The 19,226-nt window shown below is 40.3% G+C and overlaps 1 protein-coding gene across 2 annotated transcripts in view; it reads right to left on the bottom strand.

Moving 5' to 3' along the window:
* lyst (lysosomal trafficking regulator) overlaps nucleotides 1–19,226 on the bottom strand; it is a 277,149-nt gene that overhangs the window by 21,574 nt on the left and 236,349 nt on the right. For both annotated transcript variants that reach the window (XM_059982158.1, XM_059982159.1), the window contains exons 42-46: nucleotides 10,562–10,718; nucleotides 8,521–8,661; nucleotides 3,691–3,908; nucleotides 1,500–1,730; nucleotides 778–967 (exon numbers count right to left, since the gene is read on the bottom strand). In XM_059982158.1, the coding sequence (XP_059838141.1) occupies nucleotides 778–967; nucleotides 1,500–1,730; nucleotides 3,691–3,908; nucleotides 8,521–8,661; nucleotides 10,562–10,718 (937 nt within the window). The remainder of the gene's footprint in view (nucleotides 1–777; nucleotides 968–1,499; nucleotides 1,731–3,690; nucleotides 3,909–8,520; nucleotides 8,662–10,561; nucleotides 10,719–19,226) is intronic.

Below are 19,226 nucleotides of genomic sequence, written 5' to 3'. Positions count from 1 at the left end.
GAATCAACAGTGGCCACATTGGACAGAAACCGAGAAGACAACATGCAGATGAAAATAATAGGAGAATGTGTTGATGGGGTAAGGCGGCAGCATAACTTTGGAGGCGTGGTAATACAATGATTAGCATAAAGCTATTACAGCACCAACAACCTGGGCCCAATACCCACCATTCTCTGCTAGTAGTTTGTATGTGCTCCACATGACCATGTGGGTTTCCTCCAGATACTCCAGTTTCTGCCCCATTCTAAAGATGTTCGGGTTGGGAGGTTAATTGGTCACATGGATGTAATTGGGTGGTGCAAACTCACTGAGCCGGTGCAGCCTGTTACCATGCTGTCTCTCTAAATAAATAAAATATCAGCTCAGACCACTTGAGTCCAGTGGCCTCCTGCTGATAATCAACGTTCAAAATAAGTTTATTATCAAATTACATACATGCCACCATATAGAACGCCGAGATTTGTTTTCTTGCAGGCATACTCAAAAAATCAATAGCCATAATAGAGTCAATGAAAGACCATATCCAAACAGTGTGCAAAAGACAACAAACTGTCCAAATACAAAAAAAAAGGAATAATAAGAAATAAATAAGCAATAAATATTGAGAACACGAGATGAAGAGTTCTTGAAAGTGAGTCCATATTTTGTGGGAACAGTTCAGTGATGGGGCAAATGAAGTTGAGTGAACTTATACACTCTGGTTCAAAAGCCTGATGTATGAGGGTTAATTGTTCTATCAGTTCTGAGAAACGTTCTGAAGGATGAAAAAAAACATACCTTGTTCTTTGCTGTATGTCATCATTAGGCAGAACTTTTTTGACAGACCACAGATAGCTCTGGTGGGCAATGCAAGCAGTGATCCAAACTGCTCTCCATGGAATTGACTGAAGCAAATTACAGGATCTGGTGCACTGGGAGAACCCACGTACTCACCCCATTTCAGACCTTTAATCCATGACAAGGGACTCTGATTATATGATATTAAAGAAAAAAAAACAATCATTGCAACTCCAAAATATTTTTGACCAAGCAGAATTTTTACACATAACTAGAAGGTGCAAAGTAATTACCAGACTCACAAACTGATTTCATTGATGATTAAATAGACAACTAAAATTTCACAAGCTTTGAAAGAAAGATAATCTCAGGTTCAAAGCATTCATGATCTTTGATAATATACTGATTTACAGTCCAAGATTCTACACTATTGTGAATAAATTTAAATAACTAATTCAAAAAATCAATGAAGTAACTCCATTAAGTGACACTTTTAAGAATTAAACACCAATTGAAGATGTCTTATTTTTACAAATCAACTGTAATTCTGATAAGTCACCCAAAATTATTTGTGAATACACAAAGAACATTCAATATTGATAGACAAGATAAACAGTGGCCATCAGGCCCTCTTCAAAGAGATTCTAAACTGGCTGGGAAATTAACTTCCTCTAAACTTGTAAATTGCTGAACCATTTATACCAGATATACTGTATAAATACCGGATAGATGACTTCTTTGGTATGCTCTCTGCTCTCTCTGAAAGCAAACTGCACAAGGAGACCCATAGCTGCAGGCAGCTCCCCCTCCATTGACAGTCTTGGGCCGTGTTTGCTCGGATGAGTGGCTGTGAAGAGCTGCCGTGGTGTCTGACCGTAGGTTTTGATCATAGTCTCCAGGGCTCGTCTTTGCACAGGATCTTCAACAGCAGAAACATCCATGCCAAAATAAGTCTATCAACAAAATATGGAGCAAGTTTATTATAAAACTGATTTAAAATGTTTCCTTTTTCTCAATTAGACAAACAAAGGGACCATTTGGCCCAGTGTATCTATGCCACCCATCAGTACCCTGCCTACTTCCCTGCAATGTATTCTCTCAATATACTCATTAACATCTCCCTGATTTTGCCCACTGAGGGACAATTTATGGAAGCCAATGAACACAACAACCAGAGTGTCTTTGGAATGTCTGAGGAAACAGCATCATAGAAAATCATGGTCCTGGGAGAACTCCACACTCAGAAAGCTTGGGATCAGGATCGGACCTGGATTACTAGAACTGCTAGACAACTGCACTACCCACAGTGCCACTGGGTGGCATTTTGCATTAAGATATTTGTCCCTCAGTCTATCGATATATTGGTTTACTATTGTCACATGCACTGAGTTGCAATGAAAACCTTGTTTTGCATGCTGCCTACTTCACTACAACAGTGTACTCATCTGGTACAAGTTAAAACAATACCAGAATGCAGGGAAATGTGCAACAGAGAAAGTGCTGTGCAGGTAGATAAAAGGTGCAAGATCATAACGAGGTAGATTACAAGGTCATGTCCATTTTATTATACCAGGAGACAGTTCAATAGTCTTAAGACAGCATAATGGAAGCTGTCCTTGAGCATGGTGTTATGTGCTTTTGTATCTTTTGCCCCATTAAGTGAAGAGGAGAAAAAACAGCTTTAAAATGTAATGAATCAGAATTTAAATGGAAATGCCACTGAGAGGCAAACAACAAAAATAAACATTCATGGCTAATACAACATAAAATCCTTCAAGGGTTCTTTTGATCATGGCATGCCTTGGGAAGATTCAGTATTTTTCCTAAGGTGTTGAACATTCAGAGCTACTAGTCACCTTCAATTATGAATAGAAACTGGATAGAAATAACCAAATAAATATTGCAAAACCTGACCCTATCCAAAGAAAATCCCACACAGAAAATCAATACAAAGTATTTTTAGAACACCTCTTCTAAAGGAGGTCTTTGAAACAAATTTTTGTTCTTGCATTGAGGACCAAAAAGTTAAGGAATTGCTTGGAGGCAGCAGGGGAAGAGCAAAGAAATAGACCACAGTAGAGGTTCCAAACCTTCTTTATGCCATGGACCTTTACCATTAACTGAGGGGTCCATGGGCCCCTGCTATAAAGAGAAATTTTTAAAAATCAAAGTAAGTTTCTTTCTTTCCACGGAGAGCTCTCCTTCAACAGTTGGATTTAATTAATCTTCCTCAATAGTACCAAATATATAAAACTATTGTTTTAAGGCAATAAAGAGATCACACAAGTTTTTAACATCAGCCAAGATGTCACCCATAAATTAAGGTGCCACACAATTGCTTAAATGACAGTAAAATCAAATTATGAACTCTACTCCATTTTGTTCTGAAGCAAACAGCACAACAGACCATTTCATCAATTTGGCTTGAACTGGCATTTCATAAAAGATATCCAATTAATTCAATTTCTTCTCACCACCTCTTTATTACCACATGCTTTTCAGTACAAATAAAACTATTCATTTTTAAAAACTGAAAGCTATGAATACAAATAAGCTCTTGAACCTTGTGCGCAATTATCCCTAATGATCCTAGTAATTCTACGGTAATTGTATTTTTGAGAGCTTGGTTGGAATAACAGAGAACACAGTGATTATACTTCCCTGAGCAGGGGATGATGGCGTCTCCCCATCTTCCCCAACCAAACACACATTTTCAATGAATCATTTCTATTTTATATGGTTTTTTTTTAAAAACTCAGATAAGTGATCTTTAGTGCCATGCTCCACAAAACATACACCACAGAATATCTGCACAGTAAAATTGCTAGGTCATGGAGAGAATTACTCACAGGAAGATTTGTCCACTTTGCACCTAATAGCTGAATATGAGAACTGAGCGAGATGGAGACTTACCGCAGGGTGAAAGACATTGATAGCATAAACCGCAGCTCTCCCCTTTTGCTTGTTCCCAAACACCAGGTCAATCCAATTGCAAATAGTTTGTGAAACATGATCTGACTCCAAGGCTTGGCGGTGAATCAGGATGAAGAGCCTGGGATCATTGCGAGCCCAAGGAGGAAGATTTACATGATTCACTCTGTCTCCATTCTGCCGCATTCCAAAGTCAAAGCCTATAAGCAGAAATGTTTCAAGTTTATACTGGCATAAGGAATTAATTCTATTTCTTGATCACTGTTAAAACACAAACTGGGTAACTACTTACCTTTGACACAAAATCTTGTATTCATATTGCAACTTTACCATCAGAAAATTTTCAAAACAATTCAGAATGTAATTAAACATTTGACATGAGCAGAAAGACATGAGGATAAACAAGTTGAAGAACCTGGTTTAATGTCCACCTTAAAAGGAGAAGGAAGTGGATGTCTTAAGACAGAATTTAGGAATGAAGGGCTTAGGTTGCTTGTAAGCTCATTAGACTTATGGACAGAATTAACTTTTGCTTTATTACATATATTAAGCATCCTGCACTGCAGCTAATCTAAGGTGATAAATTTATGATACAGGATAGAAGCTGATTATATCTTAGATTTATTGCATGATTAAGAAACTCAAAAGCGAGAGCTTAGTTGGAATAATGGAGAAGCAGGAGCAAGCAGGTAAGACAACAACAACCTAAACAATTCACAAAAAAGACGAAGGCACCAGTGCCAACAGACACTCACTGTAAAGTGACATTACATCTGTATGGCTGAGTTAAATCCCAGGCAGAAAAATTGAATTGACTTTTATTACTTACATCCTTCATATACATGAGGAGTAGAAATCGTTACGTTACACCTCTGTCTAAATGTGCAATGTACAACTTATAGTAATTTGCAATAAATAGTAAGTACAACAGGACAGTCAATACAACATAGGAATACAATTGCATCAGCATGAATTAATCAGTCTGTTGGTCCTGGCTTTTATGCTGTGGTACCATTTCCCAGATGGGAGCAGCTGGAACAGTTTGTGGTTGGGGTGACTCGGGTCCCCAATGATTCTGCAGGCACTTTTTACACACCTGTCTTTGTAAACGTCCTGAATAGTGGGAAGTTCACATCTACAGATGCGCTGGGCTGTCCGCAACACTCTCTGCAGAGTCCTGCGATTGAGGGAGGTACAGTTCCCATAGCAGGCAGTGATGCAACCAGTCAGGATGCTCTCTTTTGTGCCCCTGCAGAAAGTTCTTGGGATTTGGGGGGCGGCCCATACCAAACTTCTTCAACCACCTGAGGTGAAAGAGGTGCTGTTGTGCTTTTTTCACCACACAGCCGGTATGTACAGACCATGTGAGTTTCTTGGTGATGTGCATGCCGTGGAACTTAAAGCTGTTCACCCTCTCAAGCCCAGATCCATTGATATCAATTGGGGTTAGCCCAACTCCATTCCTCCTGTAGTCCACAACGAGTTCCACTGTTTTTACGACATTGAGGGAGAGGCTGTTTTCTTGACACCGCTCAATAATGGTAATGACTTCTTCTCTGTAGGCTGCCTCATTATTATTTGAGATTAAGCCAATCAAAGTAGTATCATCAACAAATTTCATTAGTAGATTGGACCTGTGAGTGGTGACACAGTCATAGGTATACAGAGAGTAAAGGAGGGGGCTTAGGATAATGCCCTGAGGGGTACCTGTGTTGAGGGTCAGAAGTAAAGGAACCCACTCTTACCACCTGCTGACAATCCGACAGGAAGTCCACGACCCAGCTACACAAGGCAGGGTGAAGGCCGAGGTCTGTGAGCATTTTGTCGAGCCTGGAGGGAATTATGGCATTGAATGCTGAACTGTAGTCCAAGAACAGCATTCTCACATAAGCATCCTTCTTCTCCAGATGCGTAAGGACTGTGTGTAGAGCTGTGGCTATTGTGTCATCTGTCGATTGGTTGTGTCGGTAGGTGAGCTGTGGGGGGGGGGGGGGGGGGTCCTAGTGTGGGTTGATCTATGCTGCCGATGTAGTCCTTCACCAACCTCGCAAAGTATTTGCTTATTATTGAGGAGAGTGCGACAGGATAGCAGTTGTCCAGACATGTTTCATTGGTCCTTTTAGGTACAGGAACAATGGTGGATGTTTTTAAGCAGGAGGGCACTCTACACTAGGCGAGGGAGAAATTAAAAAAGTCTGTAAACACACCTGCCAGTTGTGCCACGCACATTGAGTACCTGCCCTGGAATGCTGTCTGGTCCTGAAGCCTTGTGCTTGTCCACTCGTTGGAAATTCCTGCGTACTTCAGCCTCAGAGATGAACAAGGTGCAGGTTGCTTTGGCGGCTCTCCTCAGGGGCTCCGTGTTGGTGACAGCAAATTGAGAGTACAAAAGATTTGGCTCATCTGGGAGAGAGGCAGCGATGTTAGAAACACCACTGCGTTTAGCTTTGAAGACTGCAATAGTGTGCAGACCTTGCCATAAGCTGTGGGAGGTTGTTGGTGGGCAGCTGTGTCTGGATCTTGTCCCTGTATTGTTGTTTTGCTGCCTTGATGACTTTACACAGATTGTAGCTGCATTTCTTGAGTTCCTGTTGGTCACCAGCAATGTAAGCTCTGTGTTGTGTGATAAGTGCTTCTCGTATGGAACTGTTGATCCAGGGTTTCTGGTTTGGATAGACGCTGACAACATCCTTGATGCACTTCTGGATGAAATTCGTGACCCCTTCCGTGAACTCAGAGACATCCTCATCATGAAGGACATTCCAGTTGACGTTATCAAAGCAATCCTGTAGCATGGAGGTCGATTGGTTGGACCTACAGTGGACTGTTTTAACCATGGCCACCTCTTGTTTCAGCGTCTCCCTGTACCTGGGCAGCAGCAAGATGTAGGAGTGATCTGAATTTCCAAACGGCAGGCAGAGGAGCACTTTGTAAGCACCGTGAAATGGAGAGTAGCAGTGGTCAAGTGTGCTATCTCCCCTTGTGCTTATCTGGATGTGTTACAAAACTTTGGAGAGACTTTAGACAATGACTCTCTATCAATGACACTCTTCAGTGATGATGAAGGCAGCCTCTGGAGGTGCAGTCTCCAGCATGCTGATGGTTTCCTACAGTTCCTTTTGAGCCAGGTCAGTATCAACCTGTGGCAGAATATACACAGCTGTGATAGTAACAGCGGTGAACTCCCTAGGCAGCCAGAAGGGTCTGCACAGCAGCACCAGGTACTCTAAATCCAGGAAACAAAAGGCTATGAGGGCCTTATGTTCAGTACCACACCTCCTTTGACCTGTCTGCCCAGAACAGGGAGAAACCAGAGGGCTCAATGCCATGATCCGGTATCTTCTCCGTCAGCCAGGTCTCCATGAAGCACAAAAATTACATTCCTTTGTTTCCCACTGAAAGAAGATTCTGGCTCTCAGTTCACACAGCTTATTGTCCAGGACTGAACATTAGCCAGGAGTGTGCTAGGGTGCGGAGGCCAATCAGCACACCATCTCAACCTCAACAGGAAGATGGCCCTTCACCTCGCCTCTGGTGCCACTTCCGAAGTACTGGTCTGGGTACAGATCACTGGAACTGGACAGAAGATAAGTTTAGCATGAACTAAATGGGCTGAAGAGCTTGTTTCTGTACTGTAGTGCTCTATAACTCTCTCTTAAGGGAAACAGTACGCAAACATCCTTGTACTTTGGATTTAAAACACAAGCCAAGTTCACATTTTAATTTACAATGTCAAAATTTGGAGTCATGCCAGTGTAAATACAAAGGGGAAGGCACAGCTTGACAGGAGTTGATAAATGAGGAAATGAGGCACCAGGCTTCACCTACAATAGGAGTGGGTAAAATTAATATCATCTCATTTTGTTAAATACTGCTAAAGGACATGGATTGACCTTACACTTGCTAACAATAGCTAGTAGGCAATAATTATGATCAGCACAGTAGTGTAGCAGTTAGCGTAAAACGTTTACAGCACCCAGTCAGTGATTGGGGTTCAATTCCCGCCTCTGTCTGTACAGAATTTGTACATTCTCCCCCTGGCCACACAGGTTTCTTCCGGGTGCTCCAGTCTCCTTCCACATTCCAAAGGCTTATGGATAAGTTGTGGACATGCTAGGTTGCCACTAGACACTTGCGGGCTGCCCCAGCACATCCTTGAACTGTGTTAGTCATTGATGCAAATAATGCACTCCAGTATATGTTTTGATATACATGTGACAAATAAAGCTGATCTTTATCACCCATGTTGGTTAATAGTAACTACTGTTAACTGTTAACTAGGCATGGATAAACAGCTGCATTGTGTGGGATGAAGAGGTTTCCAGAGGGGGCAGTACAGGGAGGAGCAAGGAGGTGAAAGTATTTGAGAACAAAGATGAGGATTTTAGAATTGATATATTGCAAATCCGGAGCTTAGGGGAGGTGGGTCACAGAGAGGGGAGTTTCAATACAGGCAGCAAACACTTAACTAACTCAGATTATGTAAGAGTGATGCACTTTCTATCTTATTTTCAGATTCTCAATCCTGCACTTAAGCTTTATTGAGCTATGCTTTTTCTTCAAAGTATCAATTACAACACACCATTATTATGAGAACACATTTAAAAAGTGCATTGTCATATTTTCCCCCTAATGTTTTACTGATCAGTGCACTTTCTGTATTATTTTGATTCGTAGGCAGTGAGGGTCTATTTGAATGTCAAAAAGAAAGGAAGTAATTTTAACATTAATGTGATTAAGAATGATAATGCATTTTCTTTCACATATGGCATAAACAGTAAACAGACTGAAATATTTATTTATAGTGCCCACCTTCTCTATTGACCAAAAACTCTGGAAGGTAAAAGAATTCTGGAATGAGCTCCTTCACATCAGTCATTGATTCATAAGAGGATAGGCGCCAGGTAGTATTCATAGAGTGAAATGTTCGATCTGGGATATCGAAACTTTGATCTAGGCACAGGGAATAGAATTCACAGTTAAATTCACAACAGAGACATTTCTATCAATGGATCCTGGGGGCTAGGCAATAAGTATTCAGAATCAGGTTTGTTATCAATGACATACATTATGAAAGTCATTCCATGGATGCAGTATTCCTCCTGCACAATACATCAGAACCATGCAACACTGGAGACAATACTGTCCAACTTGTCAATGGTATCTCTAAAAAACTAATTCGTTTTTATTAATTAGTCCCATGGTTTTACTAATTAGTGTAAATGCTTCACTTTCTGCAAGTTAATATTAAGCTTGCTTCCATCATCCTTTAGAATCAGTATACTCCATACAATAACCATTTGCTGCTTCATGCCACAGGCTTAATGTCAACCAGCTACAGTCAAAGTAATGTGCAAATAAGAGATAACAAGAGATTCTGCAGATGCTGGAAATCTAGAAATACACAACATACACAAAAAGCTGGAAGAACGCAGCAGGTCAGGCAGCATCCATGGAGGAGAAAAAAATAGTCAATGTTTTGGGCAGAGACTTTTCAGAGACTTGATTGACTGTTTATTCCCCTGCATAGACGCTACCTGACTGGCTAAGTTCCTCCAGCATTTTGTTTGTGCACATATCCTGTTAAAGTTACACCATTTAGTTAGTGTCACCTCTTCTTGTTGTTTTCCAAATATAAATTAACAAATTCTAGCAAAGGTATCCTTTGGAGAGCCAATATTAACCTTGTACGACGAAGGGCTTTATCAAAATTGATTTGTTTTTTTAACAAATGGATGGAATGGAACATATTTGGAGACCAGCTTTCACACATAGGTCAGTGAAAACCAATAGCATTTAACACTCGTTTTGATTGGTGTTAATGTCTGTAATATACACAAGTTATTTAAAATGGGAATAAACAAACACACCTGTGATCCTCCATCTGGCAATCTGGCAACAACATCACTGGACAAATGATTTGTAAGTTCCTTCTTTCTGTACTTCAGCTTGTCAGAATAGTTTGCTTTGTAGATTTACTAGGAGACAGACTAACTTCTGAAATTACCATGGTAACTGCTATCCTCCATAAAAATTAAAAGTCTAATCCTCCTGCACTGAACCATGTGGATAATTTCATTCACCACAACCTTGAATTGAAACCTCAACCAACAAAGTCACTTTCAATGACTCTACAACTCATGTACTCAGCATTATTTATTTTTTATTTGCGCATTTTGTCTTCTTTTGCACAATGGCTGTTTGTCAGTCTTTGTTTACGTATAGTTTTTCAAAACCTATTGAATTTCTTTTTTTACTGTGAATGCCTGCAATAAAATGAATCTCAGGTTAGCATATAGTGACATATATGCACTTTGATAATAAATTTACAACTTACTTTGACTTTTATAAGAATTTTCACATAATGTTTCCAAAGTTACATGGTTTTGATAAACCCAGTAAACGCGGTGGAGGGGGGATAGTTGATGAGGAGCTGTAGTGATAGACTCAAAGATTCTGCAGACATATTCTGATGAAACCTATTAATAATATCCTACAAAATACTTTGCCTGAATTTCTTTCCAAAGTCAAAGTAAATTTATCAGAGTACATACATATTACCATATACTACAACGAAATTCATTTTTTGCAAGCAAGCATTTACAGAAAAGTAGAGAAATGCAATAGAAATTTATGAAAAACTATACAGAAGCAAAGACTAACAATCAATATGCAAAAGAAGACAAATTGTGCAAATAAAAAAACAGAAACCATGAATTGTAGAGTCCTAGAAAACAGGTAGTAGAATCAGTTCAGAGTTGCAATAAGTGAAGTTATCAATGCTGGTTCAGGAGCTTGATGTCACAGATTAATTTTGTATGTTGGCACAAAAGATTAATTCAACAGATCTTACCCTGATAAGCCAGAAACATCTTGGTGAATGGTGGCATCCTGACTAAGAAGTGCAGGACTGTTCCACTGTTTGAATAATGAGACCCATAGTGATATGGCTGGACAGGTGGCATTGGATCATCTTCTTGAGCCCCTTTGCAATATTCCTCCTCCAGGTACTAACAAGAAATAACAATCACATTTGCTTAACTCAGCATCTTAATACATCACAACTAAGTCAAATGGCAAATACACAGTGACAAACCTAGTACAGAAACCCAGAAACTAAAGAGTTATAAAGCACAACAGCACAAAACAGACCCTCTGGCCCATCTAGACCATTTTGAAATGTTATTCTGACTGGTCCTGGAACATTATATCTTTCCCATTCATGTACTTATCCAAACTGCTTTTAAATGTTGCAATCACATCTGTATCCACAATTTCCACTTGCAGCTCATTCCTTCCTCACACCTCCCTCTCAGTGAAGAAATACCCTCTTATGTAAATAAATACATAATGCAAAAGAGGAATAGTGAGATAGTGTTTGTGGGTTCCTGGACCACACTTGCACTACCCTCTTAGAAGAAATTTCCTCTCAGGTTCCTCTTAAATGTTTCACCTTTCAACCTTAATCCGAGACCTCTAGTTCTAGTCACACCTAACTTCAGTGGAAAAAGCCTGCTTATATTTAGCCTATGTGCACCCCTCATAATTTTGTACTACTCTATGAAATGTCAGAATCAGGTTTATGATCACCAGCATGTACGTGAAATTTGTTAACTTAGCAGCAGCAGTTCAATGCAATACATAATATAGAAGAGAAATAAATAAATACATACATACATGTCAGTTTATGTGTATCGAATAGATTAAAGATTGTGCAAAAAACAGAACTGATATATATTTTAAAAGTGAGGGAGTGTTCACGGGTTCAATGGAATTGGATGGCAGTGGGGAAGAAGCTGCTCCTGAATTGCAGTGTGTGACTTCAGGCTTCTGTACCTCCCACCTGTATTGAGAAATATACCTGACATAATCACTATATATATACCTGAAATATAACCACTATGTACTAGCTATTTACTACACTATGTAATCACTCCTATGTACTGAATATTATTATGTATTATTTTACTAGACACATTTTGCTATGTATTGTTTTACTAGATACCTTGTATTCTCTTAGCTACATACTGTGGCAGTTAAAGAACACCTGTTTAGTTAGCAGCACTAATTAGTGGAAATGTACTCCATGTATTATACTCAGCCTTTGTTTATTAAGAGATAATGGTGGCGGACAGGATGGTGTGAGCAGAAGATGTAATGTGAGGGAGGTTAAGGAGGCTGACTGAGAAACAACTGTGGCCAGGAATGAGGCCCAAGATGTGAACTGGAAAGAAATACTTGTGGCGCACCGAGAGCTAGGCAAGAGCGATTGATTAGTTAATGTATAGATGATATGCAACTAAAAGTTGATTGGGTATGCTGATAAAACCGAAATGTAACTGAGATAAGAAATTACTAAAAAGAATGCTGTACACCGGAGCTCGGTGGGTTTTCGGTGACAAGTTCATTGATTGCCTCAGCCTTTGTTTGCAAATAAAGGTTTAAACTTCTCGAAGAATTGTCTGCGTCTCCTGGTCATTTCAAGTAACCATGACACCTGATGGTAACAGTGAGAAAAGGGCATGTCCTGGGTGTTGAAGGTCCTTAATAATGGACGCTGCCATTCTGAGAGAACACTTCTTAAAGATGTCCTTGGGTACTTTGTAGGCTAGTACCCAAGATGGAGTTGACAAAATTTCCGATTCTGCAGCTTCTTTCAGTCCTGTGCAGTAGCCCCCCACCCCCCCCATACCAGACAGTGATGCATCCTGTCAGAATGCTCTCCACAGTACATCTATAGAAGTTTTTGAGTTTTTTATTGACATACCAAATCTCTTCAAACTCCTAATGAAGTATGGTCACTGTCTTGCCTTCTTGATAGCTGCATCAATATGTTGCACCCAGGAACTTAAAGCTGCTCACTCTCTGCACTAATGATCCCTCTATGACGATTGGTATGTGTTCCTTCGTCTTACCCTTCCTGAAGTCCACAATCAGCTCTTGCACCTTACTGACACTAAGTGCTAGGTTGTTGCTATGACACCATTCCACTAGTTGGTATATCTCACTCCTTTACGCTCTCTCATCTCCATCTGAGGTTCTACCAACATTCGTTGTATCATTAGCAAATTTATAGCATTTGAGCTATGCCTAGCCACACAGTCGTGTATATGGAGAATAAAGCAGTGGGCTAAGCACACACCCCTGAAGTACACCAGTGTTGAGCTTCAGCAAGGAGGATATGTTATCACCAATCCACACAGATTGAGATCTTCTGGTTAGGAAGTCGAGGATCCAATTACAGAGGGAGGTACAGAGGCCCAGGTTCTGTAATTTATTAGTCAGGATTGTGGGAATGATGGTGTTAAATGCTGAGCTGTAGTCAATGAACAGCATCCTGACAAAGGTGTTTGTATTATCCAGGTGGTCTAAGGCCGAGTGAAGAGCCATTGAGATTGTATCTGCCATTGACCTATTGTGGCAATAAGCTAATTGCAATGGGGGGGGGGGGGGGTTGATCCAGGTCCTTGCTGAAGCAGGAGTTCAGTCTAGTCATGACCAACCTCTCAAAGCATTTCATCACTGTAGATGTGAGTGCTACCAGGCGATAGTCATTACGGCAGCTCACATTATTCTTCTTAGGTAGTGGTTATGATTGTTGCCTTTTTGATGCAGTGAGAGGTTGAAAATGTCCTTGAATACTTCTGCCAGTTGGTTGGCACAAGTTTTCAGAGCCTCACCAGTTACTCCATCAGGTCCTTCCACCTTCTTTAAAAGCAGCCTAACACTGGCCTCTGAGACAGAGATCACAGGGATCTTCACAGCTGTAACTATATCCTCCCTTTCAAAGCAGGCATAGAAGATGTTGAGTTCATCTGATAGTGAAGCATCGCTGCCATTCATGCTATTGGGTTTCACTTTGTAGGAATTATGTCTTGCACACCCTGCCAGAGTTGTCGTACATCTAATGTTACCTCCAATCTTGTTCGAAATTGTCTCTTTGCCTTTGAAATAGCCCTCCGCAAATCAAACCTGATTTTCTGGTACAGACTTGGGTCAGCAGCCTTGAATACCACAGATCTAATCTTCAGCAGCCGACATACCTCCTGGTTCATCCACAGTTTTGGTTTGGGAATATACAGCAAATCTTCATAGGCACATACTCGTCCACACCGGTTTTAATGAAGTCAGTAACAATGCCAGAACATTTATCCAGATTGGAAGATGAATCCTTGAATACAGTCCCATCCACCAATTCAAAGCAGTCCTGTAGGCACTCCTGTGCTTCCCTTGTCCATATCTTCTTGGTCCTCTCTACTGGTGCTGCAGTCTTCAGTCTCTGCCTATACTAAGGGGGTAGAAGTACAGCCAGGCGATCAGACTTTCCAAAGTGAAGGCATGGAATAGCATGGTAGGCATTCTTGATGGTGACGTAATGATGGCTCAGTGTGTTGTTTCCTCTAGTATTGCAAGTGATCTATTGATGTTAATTGTTTAATGATTTTTTTCGGACTGGTCTGGTTAAAATCCCTCAAAACAACGGTGAAAATGTTAGGGTGCACTGTTTTGTGAATGTTCATCCTATTGCTTAGAATCATTGAAAGCCTGATTGACATTCCCCTCATTCTCCTTCGAATTTGGTAAGAATTTAGTAAGTATTTCAGTCTTAGTATATGAAATACTAGACAGGGTGTAACCTGATACTGGTGTTTGGTCTACTGTCTCTATCTATCAAGAGACCTTTTTTTCAAAATTGGATGTGGTGTTGAGAGTATATTATGAGCTGCCAGCAGTTTCTCAAGAAGAAAAGAAATCCAACCAGAATTCCAAACAAGCTGAAAAGAAAGTACCTTTTTTTAAAAAAAGTATAGCTCTATGTTGATCCACTGTTGAGAGGATCCTCTCTCTATTGGTGACATTTACCAGGAGCATGTATTCGAAGGACCAGAAGCATTGTTAAGGATCCCTTCCATCTTCCAATAATCCCTTGAGGATCATTCCACAATTTCTTTGGCCCACTACCGTTATGAAGGAAGTATAGGAGCATTAGGACTAGAACTAGTAACAGACTGGGTAACAGTTTGCTCCCTCAGGCTGTGTGACTAATGAATCCCTGCCACTACTACGGTTTCGTCACTAGGAGAGCAAGTTGTTTACTGTATCATTTACTTGCGTTGCGCACTACATGCATTTTGACTTATATTTTATTAACTTATTGTGGACATTTTTTATGTGCTGTATGTGACATAACTTTTCTGGGTGCACCATGGTCCAGAGGAATGTGATTTTGTTTGGTCACATATATGTACAGTCAGATGACAATAAACTTGAAATCGATGCGGAGACAGAAGGAATGTTCATTAAACCTGCTGACTATTTCTGTGCTGTATTTACAAGGTACCCTTCTTTAATCCCCCACTTAGCTTAATTTAGCTTAATTTAATCCACAATAGACCGGTAATTTTGAAAATGCCGGTTTCGTGTAAAAACGATAGGCGTCCACACTACGCATTTTTAAAAATATCTCTGTCCACATTGAAATGGATATTTCGGCGAATCTCCTCCTGCTGCACATGCGCGGGACACATCTACAGAAAACAAGAGACATATTTGGTGTCGGACCTCACTGTGAAAGATAGTGCATGTTTGTTCAGTTACAGACTAGAAAAACTTAAACGACGGGCAGCTGTTGGCTCTTGCGCAGGAGGACTTAAAAGTAAAAAAAATACTAGAGTGTATGGAGGCAACTGACAGGGAGTTCATGGACAGTATGACCCGGCTGACGATGAACATTGAAAAACTGACCAACTCTGTTGCATTAATAAAGCACCTTGTTAAATGTATAAAACATGTCTGCATCAGTATTATCTTGTATTTCCATACAATGTTACATTATGCTGTTACACATCTATTGTCAGAGAAGTACTTGCATAAATAGGTAAACTACCTTCATACAAGCAAGGACAGAAAACAGAGTAAAGTGAGTATACTTATTCAGTAAGTTATGGGTCCAAGTATTTGGTGAGTACATTTCTAACCCTCTGGCTTCAGTCTCATTGCTGTCTGTTCTGAAATTGTTAGGTTGCTTTCAAAAAAACAATGAAATGGCACCATGGCATCTGATCGCGTTTTCAGATTTCTCTGGTTACCCCGTCCACACTGATCTGCCCAAGTGGCATTTTCAAAATTACACACCCTGGAGAGTGTTTCTGAAAAGCTCCATTTTCGGGGGATGAAAACACCGTTTTAGTTTGGACAGAGGGTAAAAACAATGAGAAAAAGCTTCGGTTACGGATTTATCCGGTGTAGTGTGGACGTAACCTTAGTTATGCACTAATTCAGCTGACCAGTTCCCTCCTTCCTATCCTCTCACAAAAGTTGCAGCTCATAGTAATTACTATCAACAGCATATTTGTACATCGTTAAAAATTCCTTCGTTGTAGTCCTTTGCCAACTTTCTCTGGCTACATCCACACTACGCCGGATAAATCTGTAACTGAAGCTTTTTCTCTTCGTTCTTACTTTCCGTCCACACTAAAACTGTGTTTTCATTCCCCAAAACCGGAACTTTTCAGAAACACTTTCCAGGCTGGGTATTTTTGAAAATGCTGCTCGGGCAGATCAGTGTGGACGGGTAACCGGAGACTTCTGAAAACGCTGTCAGACAGCAGCACGCTATTTCATTGTTTTCTTGAATGCAACCTAACGATTTCAGAACAGATGGCAACGAGACTGAAGCCAGAAGAGTTAGAAATGTACTCACCAAATACTTTGACCCATAACTTACTGAATAAATAAGTATACTGTACTCACTTTGCCCTATTTTCTATCCTTGCTCGTATGAAGGTGGTTTACCTATTTATGCAAGTACTTCTCTGACAATAGCTGTGTAACAGCCTAATGTAACATTGTATGGAAATACAAGATAAACTGATGCAGACATGTTTTATACATTTAACAAGGTGCTTTATTAATGCAACAGAGTTAGTCAGTTTTTCAATGTTTGTCATCAACGGGTCAATCTGTTCGTGTACTCCCTGTTGGTTGCCGCCATACGCTCCAGTACTTGTTTTTTTTAGTTTTAAGTTCTCCTGCGCAAGAGCCAACAGCTGTCCATCGTTTTAAGTTTTTCTAGTTTGTAACTACACAAACACACATTTTTACGGCGAGATTCGACACCAAACATGTGGCTTGTTTTCGGTAGATGTGTCCTGCGCATGCGCAGGAGGAGATTTGCCGAAATCTCCGTTTCAGTGTGGATAGAGATATTTTCAAAAACGCATAGTGTGGACGCCTATCATTTTTACGTGAAAACGGTGTTTTCAAAACTATCCAGTCTAGTGTGATGTAGCCTTTGATAATGCAAGATTCATCAGGTATTCCCCCATTTGGAGGTACTTAACTTCTAGTCCCAGATCAGTAACAATCATTATGTTATAGATTCATGTATATTTTGACCCTGTCAAGCTTCACTTTGTGTTACATATTGAATGTAATGTGAGAATGCATTCTGGGTAATGACTTACAAGCAAAATAAACAGCTGTACATTTGTTCTTCACCTTTCTGTCTCTCATTTGTGTTATTCAGGGTCACCCAGCTTCCCTATACCACAAACATAACAACTGGCAACGAGGTGACAAGTCCTCATGCAATATTTACGTCGACAAGTCCTCATGCAATATTTATTGCTTTGTTCCCTATGGCAAAAAAAGTCCATGTGCAATGCAGGCAGTGTTATACTGTGTAATGTGCATGAGCGAAAAGAAGATGCCATGAGGAAACAGCCGCAGGGAGTGTGGTGAGTGAAGAATCCAAGAAGAGAGAACGAAAATGGGATGGTTAAATAAAAGAATAAGAAAGGGAGAGAGAGACATGGATGAAACTAGTTAACTTTTCTGGAATGTGACTGCGTTTGAAAATGGTGACATATTTGGATTCTGACATGACGAAATGTCAGAGCAATTCAGTTCATATGCTGAAAGATCTGAATATTTTCAACAGGCAAATCAAATTTCAGATGATACTTGTTTTCCAACTTTTCTGACTATGCTGGGTGCAAAAGCATTTAGTTTATTACACAGTATAGTGCAGCCTGCCAAAACTGGTGATAAGGACATAGTTAAAGTCTTAAAAGACCACTATGCACCTAAACCTTTGATTATTGCTTAGAGGTTTAGATTTCATAAACTGAATCAAGAGAAAGGGGAGTCTATTTCACAATTTATGCCTGTGCTGAAGCAACTGTCTGAACACTGATTTTGGGCAGTCGCTGACTGTCACATTACATGATACTCATAAGTCGTCTGCTTAGTGAGGCAATTCAAAAATGTTTGCTTGTAGAAGACAGACTAATATTACAGAAGGCAATTGAGATTCGTACATTGATAGATATGGCAGCTAAAGTAGTACAGCTATTAAGTGCATCTTCGTGTTACATATTGAATGTAATGTGAGAATGCATTCTGAGTAGATGACTTACAAGCAAAATAAACAGCTGCACATTTGTTCCTCACCTTTCTGTCTGCTGTGTGTGTTACTCAGGGTCACCCAGCTTCCCTATATCACAAACTTAACAACTAAGTCAGAAAGGAATGTTCAGGTGCCAAAAGCTTCCAAATGGCATCACCTTGGCTCCCACACTTTTTCAGCAAGCAGTGAACCAGATCCGAGCAAGTTGACAAGGATGCAAAGTTATTTGGTTGACTTACTCACTACTGGGAAAAATGAGTGTGAGAACCTACAAAACTTGGATGTTACACTATGAAGACTCAAGAAACATGGGCAAAAGATCCAAAAGGACAAGTGTGCATTCTTTCAACTTCCAACTGAATATTTGGGATTGCTAATTCATGGCTTCACAAGGCATCAAAGGTGAAGGTAACTGTGGAGGCTCCATCACCACAGAATGCAAATCACTTCAGATCTTTCTTAGGACTACTAACGTACTACAGTTTGCTTCTAACCTAGCTAGCATGCTGAAACCACTTCATGAGCTTTTAAATACATAAACACTGGCAGTGGATGGCGCATTGGCTATGAAAAGGCTTTTAAAAAGGCCAAAACAGCTTTGTCACAATCTGAAGCACTCACAAACGTCAACCCATCATTGTACATACATTTGGCCTGTTGCACATCACCGTATGGTGTGAAGGCAGTTATCTCACACATCATGCAGTCAGGTGAAGAGCATCCAATCACCTTCACAACAAAGATATTGAGGCGAAAGGCACTATATGCCCAGATTGAGTGGGAAACACTCACAATTGCCTTTGGAGTTAAGAAATTCCATCAATTCTTTTTTGGTCAATGATTTACACTACTGCTAGATCATCAGCCTTGAAGTCAACTTTTGGTCCACATGCAAGCATTCCTTCCCTGGCTGCTAGTCAAATGCAACGTTGGACTCTGCTACTATCTGCAAACCTATTTGAATACTGATGGACTATCCAGGCTTCCCTTAGCCAATACAGCTCCAGAGCCATTGCCAAAATATAGCTTTTACTTCAAGGAAGTATCTACTGTTCCGATAACCTCGGCGCAAGTCCGTAAGCACACACTTGCCCTATCTAAAGTGGTA

Source organism: Hypanus sabinus, chromosome 10 (genome assembly GCF_030144855.1).
Source record: "Hypanus sabinus isolate sHypSab1 chromosome 10, sHypSab1.hap1, whole genome shotgun sequence".
Taxonomy (NCBI): Eukaryota; Metazoa; Chordata; class Chondrichthyes; order Myliobatiformes; family Dasyatidae; genus Hypanus; species Hypanus sabinus.
The sequence above is the reverse complement of the archived record's forward strand: the minus strand, read 5'-3'. Positions and strand labels throughout refer to the sequence as shown.